General features: G+C 39.9%; 1 protein-coding gene across 1 annotated transcript in view; it reads right to left on the bottom strand.

Annotated features, from left to right (window-relative positions):
- Positions 1-21,758, bottom strand: part of IL1RAPL2 (interleukin 1 receptor accessory protein like 2) — a 367,348-nt gene that overhangs the window by 181,791 nt on the left and 163,799 nt on the right. Inside the window, 1 exon segment of the mRNA XM_017819967.1 lies at positions 2,893-3,166. Within this exon segment, the coding sequence (XP_017675456.1) occupies positions 2,893-3,166 (274 nt within the window).

Genomic DNA, 21,758 nt, shown 5'->3' with positions numbered 1-21,758 from the left:
GATGACAATTGTGTATAAGAAAGAATTAACTGACACATTTAATTTTTACCCATCTCCAAATCACTGTCATATCAGCCTCTCCTTCACCTGCTCATACACACCCTTTTCAACCAACTTCTAAAAAATTCCTTCCAATTGCTTCACTGATACTCATGCCTTGATCCTACAAGCACACATGAGCAAGCAGATGATGCAGCTTCTTGAAAAATAGGTTTGGGGTTTCTTATAGAATTGTGAAGACACTCAACAAATAAGAAATTCAGTGAAAAGTGCAGTTGATATTTTCCCCATACAGTTTTTTATGTGTCATGTTGTGTTGACTGGGAAAAAAGTAACAAGTTGGGGGAGAGTGAATTAGCAAAGCTCTCACTATTGCCTGAGATATCCTTTATGTACAACTTACTGAAAAGCCTTGGTGTTCAATTCCCTTTTATCAGAAAAGATCTTCACAGTTTGAGACTGTCCTTTCTTTCAAGCCATAAACTGCTTCTGGGACAAGGATCCCTTGTCTCCCCTTGGTCTTAGCACCACATCCAACAATCTCACTTTGCACACTTTTGCAAAGACAAGTACAAATAACAGACAAAACAGTTCTAAGGCAAGAGACTTGAAGTAGTGGAACTCAGCACAGCCTGGCCACTGGGACATGCAATGTGGGACGTGACCCTTTGGATAGCACGGGAAATTGCACCAGGGCTTCACCCATCCTTAGAGAGCGGCTAGAAAGACATCAATTCAGAATTGAATTGATCCTGATTTTCTCTTAGAGAACCTAAATGAAAACTTCTTTCTTGAGAAACACTGCAGAAGTTTTAAATTTATCTTGAATCAAAAGCATTTTTCTCCCCAATTTTTTTCTTTCAGCTACCAAACCAAAAGATTCAACTATGCATGCAACCCTAAACCCAGTGTTGCACACTGATGGGCACATTTCCAGTGCATCGAGTTCTATCTCTGTTCACTCAGTCTACAAAAGACAGCATTTGTAACAGAAACTGTTAATGCTTCTAGAAAATAAAATCATATTCTAAAATTACTGCTCTCATTTGTGACCTCTTAATTCTCATAAAGTAGGTGATCCTGGTTAATGACTAAAACGCAAACATCTGCTTATCCCCCTCCAAAAAATGGATTAATAAGGCTGAAATTACACAGTCAATGATGTGGATAGTCTCCCACAAAAGTGTGATCATCATTTCAGAACATAACATCTAGCTCAATTTTAATGATATTAAAATCAATTACTATTGCTATTTTGTCTGCTATTTTAAGCCACCCAGGGTTTCATAAACAGTAACAGCAAGGATACGTTACCCCATTTTTGGAAGAAAAAATAATTCAGTAAAGGAAGAAATATAGTCTTTTATCTGCAACCAACACACATTATATTCTGCACTCTGACATAAATATGAAAAAGGCAAAAATATCTGTAATTATATAAGAAAGTTCTAGTCAAAGCAGGAAAACTGCATAACTGACAAGGAAGATCTTGTTGCTGTATAATGCCTTCCAAGAAGCATGTCATATAGTTTTTAGCTGACAATGAGGAGAAGCCACGAATTATTCAAGAACTTGCCCATTTGTTACCAAAACTACTTTGTCATGTAAATGAGCAGAGTTTTGAAATTTCCTGGAAAAAAGTACGTCCCAGAATTTGATCCAAGATCAATTCTTCATTGTTCACAAAGGATTTGCATAAAAATATTCAGAGTATTAAACTAGTAACTTGATTATCACAACAGTGACTTCTCATGAAAAAAGGACAGCTCCCTCGAGACATGTAAATCACCATCTCACCGTAACATTTCAAAATCAAGGAGTTCACAGCACACCCAACCTGTGACAGAGTAGCTAATAAAAGAATAACTCCAAAGGCTGCCACACAGACTTAATGGTAAGTTTGGCAGATGCATCTGATATTTAAACTGGACATTGGTGCCCAGTAGAACCACCAGGCCCCACAGCACAATCTTTGATTTCAGTAGCGTTCCTCGGGATCAAAATGGTCTGAGGCAGCTGAGACAGCAAGTCAACAGAGATGGAGAGAGAGCAAATTCTGGGTTCTGAACAGTGCTGTTATTTTACTGCAATATTTGATATTAAATTCATCAAACATGTTTAATTTCAGTATGGAACAGCAGAGAAGGATGATGCAAGCTTCGTTCTCTGAAACTAAACAGTTTAAAACCAAATCATAAAAAGTATCTGCAAACTCCGTTTAATTCAGAACTGGATCATTTAAGGAATATTTATTCATTCATTCTTAAAGAATTCTACTTTTTTTATCTTCTTGTTTTAGGCATAGAGCTGACATCAACATCCACATGATGGAAATCACGAGCTCCAGCACATGTTTAATTTAAGGCTCATCCAACAGTTCCAAAATACTTCTGAGACATGCATTTTGGTGCCTTACCAAACGAGGTCTGCTCAAATTTATGACAAATCATAACTGTATATTAAAATACACATTTCTTCAAAACCAGACAGAACTGTAACTCCCCATGGCCTAACCCCATCAGAATAATTCAAACTGTAACTCTCGAATAACTCAGAGGATTTGAAAGAGAACATTACTTAACCAAAATACTTCACGATTTAAGAAGTATCAAGTTCTGAAGATTTATGGCAAATTGAGAATTTGCAAATGTTGGACTTAAAAAAAAGAAGTAATTAAGTGAAAGCACATTAATTACAGCTATTGGACAAGGTAACTGTAATTACTAGGGAAACTAATTTTGAGACAAAGCATTATGTGACATATATAATTATGAGAATAAAAATGATTATATATTAGCTGGATGAATATCTCGATCCTGATAGCTAAAATTAAACATATTTTTAACCAAGACAATCCATACATTCTTACTTAGACTTTAACACAATACCCACCTTAGAACACATGTGTAGAAACCACTGTCTTGCAACTCAACCGAGTGAAACCATATGGAATCTTCATCCTTGCTCATCCTAACTTCGGAAAATATAATGGGTTCTTCTAAATCTCCTTTGTTTTTGTACCACATAAGCCTAAGACCTGTGCTTTGGGCCATGCTATAATTAGTTCTGATATAGCTGTAGAAAAGGGCACATTTCACTCGGACTGGTTCACCTGCCAAAGCCATGTATGTCTTGAGATCCACTGACCAGTCAATGCAACCATCAACTGAAAGCAAAACAATAATAAAGAAATATTAGACACAGATATATTTTTCAATATAGTTCAAGGACGCTTGTGAAATACAATGCAAAGAAAAGAAATACACTAAAAGAAAAGAACCTTTGTTTTATGGCAATACGAAAAATGTAAAGCAACTATTGGCAATTAGGGTTTCATACACCTTTTTTCATTACATGTAACTGTGAATTTGCAGGCAATAAATAGAACACATTGAGCCGTTGAACACTTCTTTAGAATATCACTACTTTCATCTCCAAAGCACTAATTTTTTATTAAATAAACTAAATGTTTCACCTTAACTATTTGCCTCTGTAAACTAGTTTTGAAATCTTCATTTTGTTGTTGGAGGAAAATGTACATTGGCATCTGATGCCAATCTTATCCCTTAAAACTTTTCCATCCACCTCTGCTAATTACGTTATGCAAAAAAACCCCAAATAACAGATGTGACATTTATCATTTTCTTTTTGAGGCAGTTCCACAGAACTTTTTTCTTTTCTACAGCCTACTCACACTGTAGAGATGTGTATTACACACAACAGGATACAATTACTACTTGCTGCCTGTACAATCAAGATTAATATAGGAGTTGTACAAACAAGAAAAGAGATCTTTTGATGTTCTGTTCAGTAAAAATTTTTCAAACAGTTTTCTTGATATTTCACTTGTAAAATTAATATATGTCAGCCAGTTAAATAAAAGATTACTTTTCCCTACAATTTTTTCTCCCTTTATTATTATCTTAGTTACAATAAAATCCTAGAACACGAATACGTATCCATGTGTAACTCCCCCCTCAATTATCAGAGACCTTCTAGTTCAATCTTTCTCATTGTTGAAAAAATCGTAAGTTTGAAAGTCAACCAAGAACATAACCAAGGACAAAGAATTCAAAGGCAGATCATCAATAGGCAAACACATTACCTAAAATTAATAGACTTGATTAAATATGTAGTTTTCAGAATTTATTGATCATATTCAGCTACAAGTAAGTGGAGCATCTTTACCCTTCATGCAGCTACCTCAAATTCAACCAAGTAATGCTCAGTTTGCCTCTTCTGCATTTACAACATTAATTCTCAAACTATAAATGTTGGATATCCTTATACACTCTTGATTTCATATACATCTTCAATAGCATGCACTCTTCAAGTGATTTTTTAATTTACTTCCTAAACAAATGCAGCAAACCAAAATTTCTACACATGGGGAAATATCAGGTCTGGTCCTTTTTTTAGCAGTTTTTACAGCCTTTAAATTACGTCTGACATCTTTTCAGGCTTCTCTTCCATCATTCAAAAGTACCTGTGATAAATGGAGGGTTTTAATTTTCCCATTGCCATAAATCGGCTTTAACTGTATTCTGATCACATGAGCCATGCACCTGAACCATATTTAAAACCTGTTGACACTGACCACTTTCATACTTTTCTGATACATAACTTCCATGTAACATTGCAAAACAAACATTACTTGTAAAAAAACCCCAAACTAGCATAAGCTCAGGAGGGAAGGGAAACCCAATACTCAAACCTGTGTTATGTACCTACGGTCACGAGGGTATTGGCAGGCAAAGGGAGGTCTTAGAACACCTCTACCCAGAGGGTGTTCCCTGCTCCTGCCCCCACCCTGCTGGCAGGTACAAACACAGCAGCTGGTTGTGCCAGCTGACTTCTCATCAAGAAAAGTCCCCAAACCAAATCCTTCACCTGAAGTTATGTACACACAGTTTTGGTTAACTTCAATTTTCATTTTCATTTTGATGAAAACATCCCGTTGCTTTAAACTAAAATTCATTGCTTCTTGCTTTTAACAGCTGCTGTTAATGACATCAACTGAAGGGCCATCAGCAATTTACTGACTCTTGTTTTCCTCACTGCTGCAGCATCACTGCTTCCTCTGTGTTCACCCTCTCACACTTAGTGCCACACACAACAGGACAAGTTTGGATAATAATTAATTGAAAATCCTGCACAGAAGTATTTGCTCTCAGTGCATCCCCTCCAGGTTTATAACATCCTTCACTGTGACCAAAGCTGCACGTTGTAACTCGAACACGCCCTTGTCAGGACCCCAGGAAACACCGCACTGGCCTCTCTCTGCATCACTGTTACACAGACATGGGCAACCAGCAGCAGAGCTGGTTCTCCCAATCCTACAACCCCATCCAATCCACTTTTATGTTAAAGCCCGGTTCTTTTATAGAATTATTTTATAGAGTGGACTGAAGTCTTTTACATCGAGCAGATATCATTGTACTCCATACAGAGCTTCCTCACAAAACTCTGTGCTTTTTATAAGCCCTGCTCTTTAGGCTGGTGTGATTTACAATTAAAGAGCAGTGCAGAGCTCACAGTCACTTTCTCTCAGTGAGGGATGTGAAAGGCAATGCTGAGCTCTCCAGATGGCTCATCCCTTGTTCTCCACGACACACAGATATTCTCAAAGGCACCCTTCCTCCTGCACTTTAGCAAAGACACAAAAGTCTCAGCTGAAATGAATAGGGGTGCCCAGAACTGGAATTCAGACCCAGACTAATTAATCCTGTCAATCTTGTGTCAATCGAATCCTGTCACATCACCTAATGCTTTCAAACCTGTGCTGGTTCAGCAAAGTTAAACCACAGCAAAGAATAACTGACATTCAGACACATATGGAAAGCTTGAGGGTCAAGCAGAATGGTGCCAGTTTTTCATTTATTTCACAGAGCAGAGTCACAATTAGGAGGAGTTATGGAGTCAGGTACTGACCCAATATGGAAATCCAGCTTTGGAAGCTGAAAATGCCTCTGATTCCAGTAAAATTTCTCCCACATCCACATCAAACAACTTGTCGAAGCACAGCTCAAATTAATGCTAATCATCCTTCAGTGTCATTCAATCTGTCTCATCTTCCACTTTGATTTGAAAACTTCTCCCTTCTGGTGTGCACTTCTCTACTGTTTTATTTTCAAAATTTGACTTGTTGAAGTGGAAGAGATGGAAGGCATTTGAAAGATTATTTACAAGCAGGTCACTAGAGTGGCTAAAATCCATCTCTAGTTGCCCCCAGAGGAGAACAAGACAGTGGTGCTGGTGCTCTGTTGGCCACTGCCAGCGCTCTAGTCGGCACTGGGCACAGTGACCTGAGCCCAGCACAGCACCTGCATCTCGAAGAAGAAATTAAAGAAAAGGAAATTTACACAGGAGACCCTTTTCCCATTAACAGTGTCCAAATGGAAGATTTTCACAGCCCACAGCAAGGCTGACCCCAACACAGGGAGCCGGGTGGAGGGGAAGGTGCAGGCAGGCTGTGCCTGCCCATTGCCCCTGCCTGCCCCCGCTGCTCCCCTGCAAGAGCTCCCTCCCTGCAGCATGTCAGGAGGTGGTAATTACAGAGGAGAGCACACAGGGAACGGAGCAACCATTCATTACAGGGTTGGTGACATCTGCGGAGGGCAGAAGTCTCACAGACCGACTTGACTAAATCTTAATTATTGAAGAGAGACTAATCAAACAGGAGATGACTTTTTTCCCCTCACTCTTTTTTTTCTTGTTAAATACACAGTCAAGAATGTTTCCTCTTATGAAGCTGTAGAGGCTAAAATCTAGGTCAGGCTCCCTGCACTCACATGGAAGCTGGAATTTTTCCTCTTGCCGTGCTGTCAGTCACTGGAGCGTGAGCATTGTTAGATTCTTTTGGAGTATTCTCCAAGCTGTCATTACAAATGACTGGAGCTGCTTAGGTGGAGTCCAGCACTCCATTATCCAGAACAAAGTTTGCTGTCATTTTTTTGGGGCTGGCTCTCAATATGTAATATAATCAGGGTGGTAAGAAGAGAAAAATAACGGCATTAGAGAGAGGAACTTACTACATAATAAATGTATATAAGCTATTTCTCTGCTACCCTATAATCACCTGGTAAATGCCTGACTGAAAGCCAACTCAAATTAAATCCTGTATGTTCTGGGTGTACTTTAGAAACCTTCAATAATTTTTTGAAATATTTTTTATTTTAGATTTGGAGCACTGAGAGACTATGGAAAAAAACTGTCCCCTTTTTAGCCCAGGTTCCTGAGGAAAAGAGGTTTGCCCATCAGTCAGTGTCCCCACTCCCTCAGCGTAACTTCTGCCCCAAGTGACTAATTCCACCCTCTTGTGTAGAACACGAAAGTGTTCAGGTACACGAGAGCCCTGCACGGGTGCAGGAGAGAGTCCCAGTGTGTCCCCGGGGGCTGGGAAACACAGCAGCAGTGAATCATGGCAGAGCCCCACTGAGCCCATCCCAGTTATCTAGCCAGGCTAATGCAACCTGAGGAGAGAGTGAATTGAGAATGAAGGTTTCAAAATTATTAAGTAAGTAAGAGTTTAAGTTGGCTGACAATAACTTACTTTTATGTCAACAATCAACCCAAAGCGTGTACTGCATCGTCTTCCTCAACATTTCCTGATAATTTCCCATTACTCTTATTTTAAATAAATCTCACTGTCTAGGGAGTCTAGATGCATTTTAACATGAACCATATAATTTATGAGCAATTACAGAGGAGCATGTACATAGTCTCTGAGTAATTTGTCTTTCTGATTGCTGCCATATAAATAATTTTTTGCATAGCGAATCTGCCTGTTATAATTTTTGTAGGGATCTGTCACCTACAGCAATTTATATCATGGCATTGTTAAACATGTTTGCCTACCTTGTTACCTGAAAATCTCATTTTAAATTGAAATCATCTACAAATAAATAATTAAAAAAACCCAGCTAATGTATTAAATTTATTGCTCCACAAAGCAAGCAATGCTTGTGACTGCAGGTACATAGTCAGAAATAAAATTACCATTCCTCTAATATAAGAGTTATATTTTTATGTACATATTAGCTGTAGAACAGCAGAGTCCAGGAACTGATATCCACCATACTCGGGCTCTGCAGACATGTAGGAATGATAGATGCACTCCATTAAGGATGTCCAAAGAGGGATGCAAATTTTTTAGAATCTTAAAGGAGAGAAATCAGTTACAGGCAATGAATTTTTGGCAACTTGGTATTTTCAGATCTTGATTCTGGAGAAGAGGGAACACGTCCTGCATTTGAGCAAACACAGTAAAACCTTTAACAGCTTTGGCCGGACGTGATCTTCACAAGGGTCAGGGTATTGGATCAGCCTTGCCATGCATAATTGGTTTCACATCTCTGGCTTTCTGGCTACACTATGCTAATGCTGCTGTGGTGCTTGCAGACCCCTGCCAGCATCTCATCACAGCCTGGCACTGCCACGTGAGACCTGACAGTCAGCAGAGCCCAGCATGTGGTCCCCTGCTCCTCACACCATGAGCCCTGTCAGGGAGCTGAACCGCCTAAAAACTGACAGACACCACCCCCCCCCCTTTGGAGTAATCTTTAAATACTCCGATGTTCAGAGACACATTTGCTGGTCAGAGAACACATTTCAAATAAAACAGTCCATTGACCACTTTGCTCACTCTTCAAAATAATGGATGTCACCTCCGAAGCAGGGTAAGCTCTTTGCGTGTGGAGCTCCCTCAGCTTGGCTGACCTACCAAACTGGATGGCCAAAGGACGCTCTGACAGCTATTAATAAAAATCCACTCTAACTAAAGATATCTGAGCTGATATCTCCAACACAGAGAGCAAGTTACCCAGTTTTACAGGGGAGAAGGAGTTGTCCGTACTGGCGGTACTTCAGGAAGATGTGGAGAGTGCCCTTCTCCAGCAGCAGAGGAGTGACTGCAAATAGCAGGCAGGAAAGGAGGGGGAAGTTCAGGTAAAGTGTCTGTGATGTTTCTTTTCTGTGAGTTACAGTTTTACCCTTCTCTGAGTCAAGTGGACTTTTGGTTTTGACTCTGACTATGCTCAAATTTTAAACTGCATTTTAGAAAAAAAATACAAATAGTTGTCCCCTGAGAAATACAGTAAATCAAAAATGTATCTGTTGGAGATAAGACCAATTAGAAAACCACCAATCTTGAGGAAAAAAACAAGTTTATCATGATCCAAGATGGGTGAATTTTGCCATGCTTCTCCTGCTACCCTGTTAACAACTCCAACTAGTTAATTTCTATCACAGTAACATCTTGTTTCAGCAATAAACCAAGATTATTTTGCTATAGAAACACAACAGCTAAGAGGACGATCACCCACAGACTTTGTAGTTTCTATACTCTGATCTCTACTTTCTGATTTTTTTCTAGCAAGAAGCAGACCATTCAAATTTACTGGTGAAAAAGTTTGGGACTTTCAGGACACGCAAAAGTGCAAATATTCCAGAATTCCTAAAGCAAGTACTGATAAGTGCAAAAAGCCTACTTTACTAGATTTAGCAACATGCAAATATTTATCCAAATCTGGGTCATAAATAAGGAAAAATGCATTTAGTTATACATACACATTATCTGATATATTTCCAAATTTTGATCAAACCTTCAAATTTCTATAAGATGGACCAAAAGGTTTTTAAGTCTTGTGCTTGCTTCATTTTTTTGACCAGTTTTTCTTATGATATGCAGCTAAACAACCCAACTCAAATGTCAAATATTCCAGTCGAACACTCATCATTTCCTTTGAGGTCAAACACACTGTAAATATATATCGCCAGAGGTTCAAATAACCACGGATTGCTCTGCTCTGAATTACATATGCATATGGTGCCAGGAGCATTTCAGTCTTATATTGAAAATGCAAAAGAAAATATACTAGTAGATCACCCGAATTCTCTAGGGAGAGAAAAAAACCTGAACAAAGTCTCAGCTTCCAGGAGCAATGGCATATTAATGAGGTCAAGACTTAGAAATCATACTTGAAGAACAAAAATGCTGCAGCAGTGTCAGTAGAAGTGACTGGACAGGGGCATTTCATCCTGTAGCACTTGTCAGAGCCAGCTTTTCAGGTGGCACCTTATCACAGGGGCTTTTGGGAATGCTTGCTGATGGAGAGAAGAGCAAATCACAGCTGGCAGGTTAAGATTTTGCTGGGGACAGAGAGCTCTGAGACACATTCTGTGAGGGAAAGAAAATCTCTGTTCTCATCATATTCTTTGCTACCTCTTCCAAGTCAGATGTTCCTGGAGACAGATGGAATCTGAAGTGCCCTTCCAAAGCTGTGCTCTTTGCGTGGAGCAGATCGCTCTGCTGAGCACAGAGAGAGAGGGCACTAAACCAACTGCTTAAAATGCAGCATATTTACCTTAAAAATGAGTGTTTGGTGACCTTGATCTCCTAATCACTTCAGTATCTGGCAGGTTTTTAAAGAGCCTGTGTTGAAGTAAACAGAAACTGGAACTTATAAAAGCAGCTTGGTTTTAAATATTCAATATAATGCCTTGATTCTCCACAGCTGTCACCATGTTAGAAAACAATGTAAAAGGCACCTTGAAAATCAACAGCAGTAGAGCCAGGACATGAACAATAAAGAAATCATGGCTTCATGATTTCATGTATTTTGTGAAGTCCCATACATGGGTTCAAGGAATGTGCCCCAGCCTGTCCTGGCTTCTCAGCCCCTCTGGCACTGCCTGGCCCATCCTTCCTGCTCCAGTTCTCCTCCTGCAATGGGGCAACAGATTTGGAAGAGTTGTGGGGAAGTTCATTGGCAAAACTCCTGCCTCTGCCCAGCCTCCTTCTTTGTTCTACAGATGTAAAGCCAAGTGGATGATCTGTGGCAAACAAGATATCCAAACAACTAAAATTTTTTTGTCGTCTGAGGATCCATAAATTAATCTCTATTTCTTCAAAGTCAGCCATGCAATAACATGATATTTGCATATCTCCCTTTTTTCTTTATCCAACTAGAAAGGAAACATTACTTTAGGCAGAAAAAGTATGTTACTCTAGACTGGAGGAGCCAGATCAGGTATTTGACATTACAGCTGCTTCTTGGAGTGACCAAGTAACAAAACTTTCCTGTTTAAATTCTTAAGTTCATAAAAGAAAAACTCAAGTACTCAAGAAATCAGTACAAACACAAGTATGAACTCAAAGACTGTAAATTAGCTGTTTACCCAGTTCTGAAACCTACTTGAACTCCATTTTTTTTAATATATTGTCCACAAAATCTAGTAAATAAAAATACTTCCATTTTCCAGGCTCTAGAATGCGGAAAAAGTAATTTTTTCTAACACGTTGTGCAATGAATATTGCCATTTTTATTAGCTCTTCAGATTCCTGAGGGAATTAATGAGTGATGGAAAAGCACAAAGAGAGATTTCCCAGCATCTCTGATACTTCTTTGGTGCACAGAACTATCCTCACACAAAGGAGATATAAAGAAAGAAGAATCGCTATCTAAGGGAGAATAGTAACTGATACTACTAGCGAGTAAAACAGACTGAAAATATTCCATTGCATTTATAAATAAAACTTTTATCCTAACAAGATTTCAGGTAAGGAGCAACACACCGAAAATACACTTTATACCTGAAGGTATATGCATTTAATATTTTAAGTGGTGTCGACTATACATGAGTTCTTTAAGGACACTCTCCAAGATGGTTTTAATAGTATCCAGCCAATCACATTAACCACAGAGACTTTCACACACTTCTGTTTTCATGTCTTTAGCACCATGCAAACTTTGGGAACAAAGCTGAATTCATCTCAATAATTGATGAGTCTCTTTTCATTAGTCCCTTTGAATAAAGTTACTGAAGGTAAAGTAAATGGAAACTAGATCCCAGATCAGGCAGTTGCAGACTCAAGTAATCACACAATTAGAAAACTCTATATCCACTGCTTGTTATTCCCAGAAGGGAGTTGTAGGAAAGAACTGTGAATAATAAGAATTAAAAATTGAAGAGAATGAACCTCTATTAACTTTCTAGTCTCTGTGGGGCAGACAGAGTGCAGTACATGCACAAGGTTATTTTATTTTTCATCTGTTTTTCAAGTATGTGGACAGTTTGAATTGCGTTATCTGCTTTCAGGGCAGAGTCCTCTTGAGTTTGGATTAGGTTAAGAAGACAGACTCCCTGTTGAATACACCAGGCTATATTAATTTCTTCCCCTGTCTGCAGAGGGGAATCCTTGAGTAACCCAGGTCTGCTGTAAGGGCTCTTCCCACATCTCACCTGTGGCAGAGGAAGATTACTCGACATAAGAAGAGAGCGAGGAGACTCAAAAGAGCCATGGGAGAGTATCACACCCCACCACAAGAGGAAAGCAGGACTAAGTTATTCCTGTGGATGACCTCCATGGTATTTGTACAAGGTTTAAGCAATTATTCACTGAGACACTGGAGCAGGACATTTCTGGTAGCCCAAATTCCTCAATTTCCATGGGCAACTCATACCTGATCAACACACTTGCCTGGCCTGCACAGCCAGCTGTGCCATCACACCAGGCCTTTGAGCAAGAGCTCAGATTCCAGATTTCCAGGGGCCTCTTCCAACCTACCTGATCCCATGATTTGGTCCTATCACCAAACACCAATTCGCAGGCACATGAAAGGAGCCTTTCACACAAATATCCATATCTGGGTCTGCACATACTCTGCCTACTCATTGATCATTTATTTTCTAACTTACAAAGATGTAGTCAGTCCATCAGAGGATTACCAAATGCTTTACAAAACTAGTTCCCTATCATAAACACACCAGGCAGAATGAATGTTTTGAGCCTTGGATATCTGTGAACTACTGCATGAACACACTGTAACATTAAAAAATTAAAAACAAAAAAAAAAAAGAGAGAGAATGCACAATTTTCAGTCAGGACATGCACATGAACACAAGTCAAGTTCATCTGAATTCACTTGCAACAAATAACCAGCTTTGGTCATTTACTTTGCCTCTACATATTTACCTTTGGATATCTAAGACATACTTGCCATTCCTCCTGTTATCTGGCACAGATAATTTCAGCTGCAGTGAGCCAATTACCATTTCCACTTGCATGACAGGAAGACCTCTGTCTGAAAAGGTTGTGACCCATGCACTAACCTAAGTAGTAATTCCTCCTCTCATTTAAATTCATTATCTGCATGTATTCAGCGGAATTTAAATAGGAAACTCCTGACTGGAACACACCAAACTCTGTTTCAGTAAAAGGAACGTTCATAAATAAAAACAGCATTTGCTTTTATAGACAACCATGAATAGAAGTGTTAGAGGCCTATTTGTTTAAAATATGTCTGTAAGCGGTGAATTATGAAGTGCTTTCAAAATGAGATATTTTTAAACAGTAAACATTGTTCTTAAGGCTTGCTTCTATTTAAAATAAACAAACATACAGGTTTCCTTATTGCAAGCCATTATAATTACATGTAAGAAAGAAAAGTGAAGAATGATTGAAAAATGAGCCATTACAAGATCTACCTATGCTACAGACACATCTCTCTAGGTGAAGCAACAACTGGTAATGAAGTGCTGTGCTCTGTAACACAGCATTGCTCATTTGCTTAGGAACACCTTTACATTTACAAATGCATTTTCTAAAACCTGCCTATTGCAAATTCCTGCAGCACTGAATCCACCAGCAGTCCCACATCCCCCAGTTATGCACCTCCAGTGAAAACAAGGGCTGCGTTGATGGGACCGCACCCATTTCCATTTCACAAACACAGACCATGAAAAGGGGGCTCTGATGGTAACTCTCCCTGCTCCCTGCTATGGTCTGACAGCTCCCCCAAAGTCCCAACCCACTTCCAGATGATTTGAGAGTGGTGGCCCTGAGCAGGCCTTGTCACCAGTACAACTCCTCAGTCTCCCCCCTTGGGCTCCCATTCCTGGGTCCTTTCTCTGCCCCAGCCCCAGCCCTGGTGATGCCCCCTCGTTGAGGTAGAGGGGCCATTTAGTCGTCACTGGGACTGCAGCTCCCCCCACGGGCACATTCCTAGGGACTTCATCCTCCTTCCAGTCATTGTCCAAAGCCTTTACTCAGGAGACTCAGAACAGGGCCAACACTGATTGAAGTCCCACAGAAACTGGCCCTGCTTCCAGCTGACACACAGCAGTGACTATCATTAAATGAGAACCATCATAAAGCAGACAGACCCCAAACCAGCCCAGTTTACAGCCTTTTCCTCACATTTTCCTGTTACTTCATAAGCCAGAAACAAAACCCGGCAACAGGAACCTTTCATTTATTAGTAAGCAAAAAGCAACAAAACTGCGAATACTTCATTACTAATACATCATTTGCTCAGAACGGCACAAAACAAACAGGTCTGTGTTTTATTCATGGGCCCCCTGTCATCCTCAATGGCCTCAACTCACTGCAAAAACACGCAGCTGCTGCCTGTTTCACCAAGCAGAGCCTGAGAGGAATGGGGAGACGGAGATGTTTGAGCTCCGGGAGGAGGCTCGGCAAAGACAGAAGTTTGGGTCTGGGCTGCGGGGGGGTGGAGCTGGAGAGCCCTGGGCACCTAAGGCTTTTCTTTGGATGTCAACATGTCATCCAGGTGGGACACTGTCCTGCAGCCCCACCACCCATCAGCACATTGTTATTAAATCATCACAGCACAACCGTAAAAGACAACTCTGAAATTCATCATAAAAGCCTCCACATGAGCTACTGATAAACCAGAAAAAATTACATAACTGGAGCAACATGTTTAATTGATGTCTCTCCACTGGTACTGACTGGTTACCCAATACTCAGTAGGTAAGGTGGAGGCTGCTCATTTTCTGTCGTGTTTCTTGCTTGCTCACTCCCAGTTTCTTGACCTAACCCCCAGCCCTCATTTCCTGCCCCAGCTTTGGGAATTGACTGCCATAACAGCTTGAGGACAAGTTCAAAGTGTTGAGGTGGTTGCACCTGGATTGGCCACTGTAGGGATCACCCCATAGAAAAACCACTATGTTTTCCACTTAGGACACCATCCTTTGAAACATGGAAAATCAGTACTTTAATTCTTAAATAGAAAAAAACTCACAGTGACTAGGGAGGACACACAAAGCTGGATACCTTCTTCCATCCATCTTCTTCATAAAGAGGGGCCCCTCAATGAGTGAGGGGCTGCAAATACTCAGTACCTGGGGTGGGGAGGCTGTCCCTGTCTCAGCTGCTCAGGGAGGGCTCCTGGCTGGGGCTCTCCTGCCCCCTGATCCTTGATCCTTCCCTCACCACCCCTGCTAAATGTAAGTAGAATTCTGCAAATCATGGGGAAATTCCCCACTGGGGAAGCTGAGGACAGGAGGGAGGATTAATTATGACACACAGTGTTGTGAGTGGATGCATTCCCAATTAAAAATGCTCTATTTAATTCAACCCAGTCAATTTTAATATTGTTTTGACTGCATTATTCTTTCAGTTCATAATGACAGATTTTTCAGTTGAGATGACAGAACTGTCATCTGTCCAGCTCTACATCTGAGGGAAGAGGAAAATGACTGTTCCCAGCCAGAGGGGAAAAAGCACACAGGAGGCATGTGACCTCAGGGTAAGGATTCTGGGCTACAGACAGGGAAGTGAAGTGAGAGGTGTCTGACAGTCTAACACGTGTTCTCGGGGCACAAAAAAAAAAAAAAAGGCACTTTTCAAGTGCTCTTATCAAGGTTAAAGCAGAATTTAATGGCAACAAATCATTCCTGTTTTCACAAGATACAGGGTCTAGCCTCAGAGGTGTGGATGGCATCCAGCTCCCACGGGGATCAGCACTCCCCCACAACCTCTGCACCCTGCAGAGGGTGCCGACACTTCTGGAAGCACGTCCCTACAGCAAACCTTTGTGAGAGGGGAAGAAGAATAAAACAGAGAGAGGCTGTGTTGGAAGCAGAAATAAAGAGATGCAGACGTCATACAAACTGTGTTAAGGGAACTGCTGATAAAGAGAAGTTTTTCAAATAGGAAGACTGTCTGCTGCATTTCTATTAAAAATAAGAGTATCACAAATGTAATCATATTTCTTCATGTGTCACTTGTGAAATAAATGATATTTCACTGTGAGGCTGACAGTGTAAGAAATGCAATTAGAATGATTTGCATACTAAAGACATTATTATGTCTTCATTGTAAATATTTCCATCATGATGACTTTGAACAGAATCTCTGCAAACAGACATATAAATATCCTCATGCCAGATTTCACATAATCTGAAATCATGCTGTGTCAAGTTGTCAATTTTAAGAATTCTCCTAAGCCATTACAAATCTCGCTTTAATCTCTCCAAAGACTCATCTGCTTTTACATAATTGAAAATAACCACTGCTTGTAATGTGTTAATTTTGATGCACAGTGAATAACATGGTGCCAGAACCCTTCCAGCCAACCACTATTTTGAAAAGCTGTACTAATTTTTCCATCTTCAGACTGCCTGGGGCTGCATAAACCTTCACAATGCAATTTTCTGCTATTGTTTAATACCAAATATTCCAAAGTATGTCATCAAAATGATGAGAATTGGATTTTTTTTTTCTCCTTCTTCCCTGGGACTGATTAGTGTGTCTTCAGTAAAAAAAGATAAGCAAATACAACCTCATTAACGAGCTACAAACTTAAGATAACAAAAAGCACCACTAATAGCCCAGTTGCTATCGAACTGCTTCTCCTGTTAGAAGAGACAAATCTACTCAGCAGGCATCACAGACCCTGCACTTCTTTGCTTCTATTTGCATATATTTAAAAATAGTCTAGGCACTCCAGAGAGCACAGATAACATGCTTGAAGGATGGAAGGGATGACAGCAGTGTCCCACCAGACCCAAACCAACAGACATGCAAACACAGGCACGGACAGAGGGGACTGGGGTTACAACCCTGAGTCTCAAGAATATTCACAAATTTTCACTGCACAGAGATGTACATAAATCAAAAGAATATGGTGCAAGAAGAGTGACTTTCAATCTGGTTTTGCAAACTTTACGTTAATTATGAAAGAATTTCTCAAACGCCCAGGCATCTCCAAACTTTATGCTGGGAAAACCATTTACTGCTAAATGACAAGTGTAGGCTGCATGCTAAATATTCTGAATTTTTAGTTCTCTAAATTACTGTTAACCCAACATTATTCCTTTCTACCTTGGGTTTTTAAATGGAATTACATATAGCCTGCAGCTCCAAATCTAAATGAAAAATGTAGCTCCATTTGAACCCTAAAGAAAAAAAAGGCAAAAGTTAATGAGATTTAAATTAGTAACAGCCAAAGCTTTCCCTTAAAGAAAACATTATTGATTTTAAAGAGCTACCTAATGAAAAAGAATGGCACTCATTTAGGACTTTGCATGAGCTACATTAGAGTTTAATTTATAATAATAAATAAGGATATGCTTTACAGTGCAATGAATCAGCAAAATTTATGTACATATTTTTATGAGTTAACTATACACTCCTTAAGCCTTTAATCACAGTTTTGGGTGAACTGTTTATGGTAGTAAAGAAATTACAGTTTCTAAGGCCCAGACTGTGAAGATAATTAAATGTCCGTTCCCTAAAAGAGTTAAACACCTACATAGCTCCCGGGTTTATAATCTATTCTTCATTTGCAAAATGGAAATAGATACTGTTTCCCTTTATTCTTTATTAAACAATGTTTCTATTTTAAATTCAAGTAGCTGATTACTGGAAAAATTCTCCTCCTATGAATGCTCTGCAGCTTTTATACACTAAGAACAAAAAATTATTATCACCAGGAAAGGCAATGCATGAACTCTTTGTAAATTCCCTAAATAGGTAGGAAATTTATCAAGCTACTGGTTTTTATATATTTTCATTGAAACACAATTCTATACAATCACAAGATACTTCATCATATTATTCCAGTTCAGGAATATAATACTGTGATCCTATGGCATTTAAATATGGAACACTGGTGACTGAGCACAGGTCATGATCTGGTTGCATTTCATCAGCTTACTAAATCCAGTTTCTTCTCTGAGAACTGCTGAGAAAATAGATGAAATCCAAAGTGCTCCAAGCAAGTTTCATATGACTTTTAAACCCAACCATTTATACAAAAAGTAAGCACGCCTGGACCCAGTCCAAATAGAATTTCACCTCATAATTAATTAAAGCTCCAGACAAAAACCCATCAGAACAAAAGGAACATTCAGTTCATTTGCTGAGATACCTGAAAGTGCTAAAATTTTAAACTCTGTAAATTGTTAAATTCCCTCTCAATTGCTGAAATCAAGCTTGCCTGGGGTACACCAAGCCCACCACTTGGTTCCCCACCTCTCACCCTCGGAGACATCTGCTCAGACTGAGTGCTCAAGCCATAATGCTGCTCAGAAACACCTCAGAGGGCTGTCAGTGTGTCACCTACACACAGGCAGGCTGACCTCCATCTAGTATTGATGACAAACAGTGGTGTTTAACACCTCACCAACTCTGAAGATGAAATTTCTCTCCTACAGCAAAACCAGGAACAAAGGTAACCGCTGTTTCTCAATGAAGTAAGCAACATGTTTTTATGCCTCAAGTTAAGCTTGTGCATGCCACGATGACAAAGAACACGTACAGGTGCCCCATACAGTACCAACAAGTACCACAATCTCAGCAGAGCACTGTTCTCGCAATCCAGTTCACCAGGACAGCACTTCACAAGGGAGATGATACTTGTCTAAACATGTCTGAATGGTTGGACTTCATGTTTTTGCTTTGTTAAAGCAAAAGATAGATTTGCAAAGAGATGCATTTATTTTTAATATAGAACATTCATACACATTAATTTCACCTGCCACAAAAACGTGCCTTGAAGAGATTCTTTAAAGTAACTGCATAAAACTTAATCTATCTGTTTCACAGAATAAAGAATTACACTTGCCAGTTTACAGATCCCTGGCAGATCTCCTTCCCTACCTTCAGCATCCTGCTGTGGCCACCTTCTCATAACTGTGGTCATCTTATTCACACTGTCATTACAATTCAGAGCAGTAGTGCAGCTTGGAATCAAATCCTACTGTTGTCCTCCCTTGCCTTTCCCAGTTTAATCCACAAAGTGGGGTTTGCTGTATAGAAACTGCATTTAATCAGGAGGCTATTACCCTGAAGGTTCCACTGCAGGTAGACACAAATGCACCCTGCCCCAAATGGAGACAAACAGGTCCAAGTCAGGCCACTCCGTGAAGCTGGGAAACATCCCAACCCAGGGATCAGCAGAACCCAGGATTCAACCTGGTTTGAAGCAAACCCCCACAAACCACACATGCTTCTGCCCCAAATCCTTTGTTCTAACAATCTGCTCTTGCTGCACTCAGTTGCATGCTAAAACAGATCTAGCCCGGGGTGCCCTAGGATGGGACTTTCTGTTCATTCTGGAAGTGATATGCTTCAGACTTCCTGCATTAAAAGAAGAGCTCCCAGACACAAGCCAACTCTCAAACACATAATCTGTGGGACGAACTTCTGGTGGTGAGAAGGAAACTGAACTAAAGCACACTTTTAGTTGGTTTTGTATTTTGTTCTTTCCTTTGTTCAACTATAAAGGAAATTAATAATTGTAAGCATTGTGTTTGTGCCTGTGGCATAACAAAAACAATTGAAACTGCAGGAATTGCATCCCTGAATGGATCTTAAAAGAAATAATTAACAGAATCTAGCCTATCATTGCTTGTTCCTCTAAACTGTATCATGTATTTTAGTAATGTTCAATAAAATTCTTTGGATATGAACAGAAGCCAGTCCTTCCTTCTCTGTGCAAATGTGACCAGTGTACATTGCACATCGGTGAGATGCACCAAAGAACCACCATGAAGACTTAGGACAGCAGTGTGGATGGGCACAGTCACTCCTGGAACCCCAGTCTGGGTTTAGATCCAAACTAAAGGGACTAAGAATTACCAGTGGAGAGAGGGCATCAGCTGGCACTTGGAACAGCCCTAAATTGAATAATCTAAACTAGATCTGAGGGAAGCAATAAACAGCTGTTACTCACCCTGCTGCCATAGTGATTTTCACATCCAAGTAAGCCTAAATTTTAAAATGTTTCTCTTGCTTTTATTTGATTCCACTTTATACCACACTGTTTGTTTTCAGTTGTTTCACAGCTGAGGCAGAGGTCACTTTCTGATGCATTATGGACCAGAGCTCAAGACACCCCAATTTAAACCCTGATTCCCAGCAAACCAATTTGTATACAGCTCAGACTGCTCTCTTCTTACTAACATCCTCTTGATTTTTGCCATTGCATACATTCAGTGAAGAAAGTTTAGCACATCACCTCTGACTTCCAAAACTTCCACAAGTAACAGGCTTCCACAGGATACTTTATCTAACTTTTTTTCCCTTTTTGTCTCCTACAGGTTGGGTTTTTTGCATTGTTTCAACCCACAGACTTTAACTAGGTTCATGTGCACTCTGTAAAAAAAACTTGGACATTTAAAGTTTGTCTTCCTTCTCAAGAGCCTTTAGATGAATGTTTTAAACATTCTAATGGGAATTCCTACAAGCACCTTGCCCTTTCCTTTCTGCCTGCAGGAAGATTGCCACTTTTATTACAGGGAGACAAGAAACAAAATTATCTGGCCATACAGACCCAAGCTCCCCTGGTGAAATGATGTACAAGAGACATGGGATTTCTTTGGGGATGGAAAGACAATGTTCACAAAGAGGTGGCTAAATCATTCAAGCATTCATTATGCCTGTATAACTTTACCAAGTCTCTTCTGAGCTTTGACAAAAGTTTCATAGTCAGATGAGACCAAGTGTTGTGCTCTGTAAGCTTCAGCTGCAAATGAAAGAAGTCCTCCTACAAAAAGCATCTGAAGATCATTTCTTTCAGCTTTGCCAAGGCCAGGCTTTCCCTGGTATTGCATCCCCCCAGATGGTGAAGGCTATCTTAGGACAGCCTTCTCGAGGAGACAAAGTCTGCCCACCATTCAGATTAATATGCTAACAAAATCCCTAGGTCATTAAAGATGCAGTTTCAAATCTCATTTTCTTTTGTTAGAAAAAATGATCTAGTACAGACTTTGTCAAAAGAGCTTTGTTAACACTAACACTTGAAAAACAACTATGCTAATATGACATTTTCCATCCACTTGTTCTGTGCTTTTATGCCACTCAGCAATGAAATACAGCAATTCCTTCCCAACCTCTAGTATTTGGCTATGTGAGTATGCAGGAGGTCACTTTTTTATTATTTTTACTGGGTTAACTTATTGCCATTTTTTATTTATCTAGCGTACACTTGCACTTTAAACCTGACTAAATGTGCCATCTGGACAATAGCCTTGCTGACACGATGTTGGTTACTAAAAATGTTTATTACCTAGTAAACTAGTACCCTAGAAAAAAACATTTGGGGCAAGATCATTTTTACATGTGCAATATCTCCAGGCTTTCACACGGTATATGGCCTGGCAGCCACTTGATCACACAAAGCACCTGTAAATCTCAGCTCAGAAACCTAAATGAAGCTGAAAAGGGAAAGTCTCAGGGAACTCTGGCACTTAAAGTAATAACATTTCGGTGTGACACTGGAACCACATTTAGAAAGAGGACAAAATGGCCATCCTTTCTTAATTAGCATTTTCAAAACGCACAAGAGTTTTCAAAAAGTGTCAATTCTTCAATTCAAGCGTGCAAACTGGTACTTGTGCAGCCACCAAGGTTCAGCCACACAGCACTTGGTCATCTCCTCTGTGTGACTGTAATTTACATTTGCCACTTAGTGCTGAATAAAAATCACAGGCCATGCTGAGATGTG

The sequence above is a fragment of the Lepidothrix coronata genome, unplaced genomic scaffold, assembly GCF_001604755.1.
Source record: "Lepidothrix coronata isolate B3197 unplaced genomic scaffold, Lepidothrix_coronata-1.0 Scaffold2, whole genome shotgun sequence".
NCBI classification, from domain to species: Eukaryota; Metazoa; Chordata; class Aves; order Passeriformes; family Pipridae; genus Lepidothrix; species Lepidothrix coronata.
Note: the sequence above shows the minus strand (reverse complement) of the source record. Positions and strands in the feature narration are given on the sequence as shown.